Source organism: Geospiza fortis, unplaced genomic scaffold (assembly GCF_000277835.1).
Source record: "Geospiza fortis unplaced genomic scaffold, GeoFor_1.0 scaffold241, whole genome shotgun sequence".
Taxonomy (NCBI): Eukaryota; Metazoa; Chordata; class Aves; order Passeriformes; family Thraupidae; genus Geospiza; species Geospiza fortis.
The window spans coordinates 315,083-319,900 of NW_005054491.1; the positions used below are offsets into that span (position 1 = coordinate 315,083).

At 57.1% G+C, this 4,818-nt stretch overlaps 1 protein-coding gene across 1 annotated transcript in view; it reads left to right on the plus strand.

Annotated features, from left to right (window-relative positions):
- LOC102034306 (transducin-like enhancer protein 2) overlaps nt 1–4,818 on the plus strand; it is a 14,235-nt gene that overhangs the window by 4,441 nt on the left and 4,976 nt on the right. The window contains exons 6-10 of the mRNA XM_031063251.1: nt 199–382; nt 2,389–2,405; nt 3,315–3,407; nt 3,681–3,725; nt 4,792–4,813. Of these exons, the coding sequence (XP_030919111.1) occupies nt 199–382; nt 2,389–2,405; nt 3,315–3,407; nt 3,681–3,725; nt 4,792–4,813 (361 nt within the window). The remainder of the gene's footprint in view (nt 1–198; nt 383–2,388; nt 2,406–3,314; nt 3,408–3,680; nt 3,726–4,791; nt 4,814–4,818) is intronic.

Consider the following 4,818-nt stretch of genomic DNA (forward strand, 5'->3'; position numbering starts at 1 on the left):
GCTGAACCCAGACAGCCCCAGGGGAAGGGGCAGGGCTGTGACCCAGCCTGTGCAGCCCCCAGAGCTCTGCTGCCCCCTCCCCATCCCTTTCTCATCCCATGAGCTCAGCATCGCAGCCCGCGGGGAGGGCAGGGGAAGGGAGGGCCGGGCCATGGCTGCCTCCTCCACATCCAGGACCATTTGCTCTTTCTCTTTCAGCAGCAGCAGCTTCAGCAGCTCTCCCAGCACGCATCCCCCCTCCCGCTGGCACCCCACCCCTCCAGCACGCAGCCCCCCAGCCTGAGCGGGGCCAGCTCGGGGCTCCTGGCCCTCTCCGGGGCACTGATGGCTCAGGTTCAGCTGGCCAAGGAGCACAGAGTGGCCCAGGATGGGGAGAACAGAGGTAAGGGGAAGAAGCACGGCGGGGTTAACCCTTGAAAGGCTGGGATGCTGTGCAGGGATGCTGCTCTGCTTCTTTGCTGAGGTTCCTGGCTGGTGCATCCCCGGGGATGGCGAATTCATGGAATGGAATGCCTGCAGCCCCAGGAGGCTGGCTGTGTTTGCGACTGCTCTGCAGTGATGCTGTGTGTGCAGCCCTGGCCCTGGGCAAGTGTTTGTGCACACACACGGCTCTCCGTGCTCCCCTGGGTGTTTCCAGTGCATGAGGCAACTGGGAGATCCCCACCACAAAAAAAATCCTCTCTTTTTACACCAAGATCTGATACTTAAAGATGAGACTTTTAAGAAGAATACTGTTACAAGCCCCTGGTAGAAACTGTGACAGCCACAAGCCTGGGGCAAGGAATTCAGGAAGCAGAGCCTCACTGGGTGTGTTGTGCCGTGTAAATGACACTAATTCCTAGTCCAGATGGGCGCCTCCTCCTGTCAGGATCAGCGAGTGCCTTCCAAACATCATCAATATTTAATCATCATTAAATCAGTGCTCTGAATGCTGCTGGCAGACCTGGGCCAAATGAGTAACTGTGCCCAGCTCTGCTCGTGGCCTGTTGCACAAAGGAGGAGCTGCTCTGAGCTCAAGTCACCTTTTCAGAGTGCAGGCATGGAGTGGTTGTGCTGAGAGGAGGCTGGGACAAGGAGGGAGGCTCTGTGGGCTAGGAACAGGCAGCCAGATTTAGCAGGAGTGATGTTTCCCTGCACACTCCCCTGGGGAAGGTGCTGACTGAAATGCACTTGGGTCAGGACCCAAGAGCAGCAGCAAAGCCAGGCACTGGGTGGGGTTTGCTGCAGGTTCTCATGGTCTGGCTTGGCCTGCAGGATTTCAAGGTGGTGAAAAGAGCAGCAGGAAGCTGTCGGTGGCAGCTCTGCCCCCCCTGCACACAGCTGTCTGCAGCTCAAATCCTGCCCGTGTTTCTTTAAGGATGGCTTCCACAAAGGAGGAAAACAAAGTCCAGAGAGAGAGAGAATAAAAGCAGGCTGTGCTGTGCTGAGCCTGCTTAACCCTCAGAGCCCAGGCAGCCAGAACTTCTCTCAGCCTGGGTGTCTGGCTCTGGTGAGGGCCATTCCTTATTAAAAAGAAAAAAAAAGAAAAAAAAAAGGTTGAAATGCTCCATCTGTCTGGGGTTAATCCTCAGTGCTCTGCCATGGTTAGCCAGAGCTGGTGTGAGTCAAGCTGAGCAAGGGGTGCACAGGGCTGATGGCAGGCATCTGGTCCCACTCCAGACCACAGCCTTGGAGCAGTGCCTACAGGAATCCCTCAGCTTCCCATCCCTGCCTGCCTCTTGTTGCCAGCAGGGACCTGGACTTGTTCTCTCTAAATGCTGGTGGATCTTTAGGAGCAAAAATCAGCCAGGGAAGGTTGCTGAAGGCCAGCCCACATCCCTGTGCTTGGATTTGCAGTAAATGTGTTCTCTGTGCTTGGATTTGCAGTAAATGCCTGGCACTCCTTCCCTGGGCTCAGGGAAGTGGACCTGCTTTGCTGTGCATGTCCAAAAAGCCTCAGAGAGTTTCCAAGCAGGGCTTTTAGGCATGGCTTCCTAAGGAAATGGGATGGGTGTGATTCAGGGGATCTCAGCTGGCCAGCTCTCCCCTCCTGGGGCCTTTGGATCTGTTTTCATGTCTAGGGAAGGGATTTCAGAGCTGGGATAAGCTCTTGGAAGGAGATGGGTGGGTAGAGATTCCCCTGTTTCCCTGAGGAGCACCAAAGTGCTGACCTCCCTTTAGATAGCACAAAATCCACACTTCAGGTGGGCAAAGTGGGAAATCAGGTGTGATTTTTTTTGTTTGTTTGTTTTCTAAACCCGTGTCCTGCTGCTTCCTGGTTTGCCCTGCTGTGCCCCTCCTTCCTGCCTGGGTATGAGGGGCACAGGCTTGGCATTAACAACTCTCCCTGTCCTCCCCTCTGCTCTGCCATGGACCTGGGATGTTCTCCCTGCTGCTGCCTGCGTCCAGAGCTCACCCCAAGCAGGGTAAGTTGTGAGCTCAGCTGGCCCTGATGGCATCTCCAGTGTGCTCCAAGCTGGCCACTGGCTCCTGGGAGGGGATGGAGCTGCTGGGCGAGCTTTGCTGGCCTGGGTGGGCTGTGTTTGCATCAGGGTTTTGTAACTGAAGCTTCTGGGCCACCTCAATTCAGTCTTTGCTGATGCAAGGAGCTAAAGATCAAGGGCTGCTCCCAAAATAACCAGCTCTGTCCTTTTCAAGGAGTTTCCAGTTTAGAAATCGTTCTGAGCAGGTCTCAGAGCTCTCAGCCCCTCTGCAGTCCTTGGCTGCCCCCTCCCTTTTAGGCTCCCCCCCAATGCCAGAGCTGTGACTCCCTTCCCAAGCTCTACAGTAGCCCTGCAGAATCCAGGGTCCAGGCAGGGGAAGGAAGGGTTAATGATCTCTGTTGGGGAATTGCAGGCATTGATCTGTAGGAGAGGAGGAAGGAGAGGAGGTGTCTGTGATGCCATCACTGCCCAGGCACCCAGGAGCAGTCAGCTGCAGGGAACCCTGCCATGGGGCATCTCTGTCACCTTCTGGCTGCATTGTCACCAGTGTGGGGATGCCAGGGCACGTGTGACACCCCTGCAGCTGCCAGCAGCACCTGGGGGAGGGCTCTTCTTTCTGCTCAGCCCCACTCTGCTTCCAAAACCTCGTGGCAGGGTTGAGTTGAAGCAAACACAGCTCCAGTGGGGATTTTGTGCTCCACCCTGGCTCGTTGTCTCTGCAGGGCTGTATCTCCCTTGCTTGGCTCAGGGTTTTGGAGTCCTTCCCAGCATACAGGGAGATGCTTTGGCACGATGAAGTGGTCATGGAGCAGGGCCTGGCCCCACTGAGAGCTGAGGGGTGGCTGCCTGCCCTCCCAGTGGCTCTCACACCTTCCTCTCCCTCTGCCTCAGAGCGTTTCTTCTTCCCCCGCCGAGAGCATGCCGGATGAGGAGCGCACGGGGCTGAAGAGGAAGAGGGAGGAAAAGGAGCTGCCTGGGCATTCTGTGAGTGCCCCAGGGGCTGGGGCTGGGCAGCCCTGTGCCCACCCTGCTGCCCAGGGCTGCTGTGCTGGGAGCAAGAACAAAGCAAATGAGGAGCCCCAGGGAGGCCCCTCAGCCCGAGGCTGGGTCACTGCCAGCAGGACGTGGCTGGTGTTGGTCCAGGGAGGGATGTCCAGGAGAAAATGGGTCACTCTGGGGTCCTGGGGCAGAACACAGAGCCTGCTCCAGCATCTCCCTGTCCTGACTGAGCCCTTCTGGGTTTCTCCCTCCTCACAGGACAGCGATGGGGACAAGAGTGACTACAACCTGGTGGTGGATGAGGTAAGCCCCTGGAGCCTGGCAAGGCATCCTGCTCCAGCTGCAGTGGTTGGGTTTAGGACTCTGGTTCCCCAGCTTTGGGGTTCTTTAGGCTGCAGCTCGTTGCTGCTGGGCAGCAGTGGCCAGCCAGGACATGTGCCAGCCCTGCTCCAGTGCGTTGTGCCAGCCAAGACTGATTCCACTCCCACTGCTCTGGGAAGGCTGTGCCAGCCAGGGCTCAGCTTTGCCAGCCACAGGCTTGGCTCTGCTTCACAATCCCCTTTCAGGCCCTCTGCTGCAGCATCCCATATGGGGAGGCTGATAAGCTGGGATGAGAGCTCCATGGAGCTGGGCTTGCTGCTGGCAGCTCCTGTGGGTGGAGGTGGCAGGAGCCTCAGGGCAAACCCTGGCCCTGCCAGCCCCAGGCCTGGAGCCCCTTCCTGCCCTGTCTGGCCCTGGAGCAGCCTCAACTTTAACTCACCTCACTGAATTCCAGTCTTCTGCAAAGGAGCTGCCACATGCTTCTGGTAGAGCCTTTCCTGACTGAGGCACACCTGGCAGAACTTGATCCCAGCCACCACTGTTCTTGGTAGAGATGTTTTTGGGGGATGTGCTTATTCCCTTCTTAGAAGACAGAGGGGAAAGAAAGATATGAGGTCTTTTTGTGCCACTTCCTAAGAAAATATAAGCCCTGAAAGGAAGATCAGGAGGAATTTCTGCAGCAAATGAGGCTTATGAAAGCTGCTCATTGTGCTGATAAAAAGTCACAGACCTGGTTGAATGGGAGTGCAAGAGCTGAGGGGTGGTCTTGCCTCTGAAATGGCAGCCCTGTCTCAGCTCCTCGTGTGTGCTGATTCCCATCCCTCCTTGTGAAGGCATCCCTGGCCACCAGTGTCCTCTGAACCTGCTGTCACCTCTCATTTTATCCAAAGAGAAAAACCGAGGCTGTTTCTGATCCAGGGAAGCAGAACGCGGCACGGATGCTCCTCATTCAGACCGAGGGCACTGGTGGGCTGGTGGTGGCTCCCCAGGGACCCTGCCCTCCTACTCAGAGGGGTTCCTGCTTCCCACAGCGCTGTTCTCTCCCCAGGACCCGCCCTCGGAGCCCGGCAGCCCC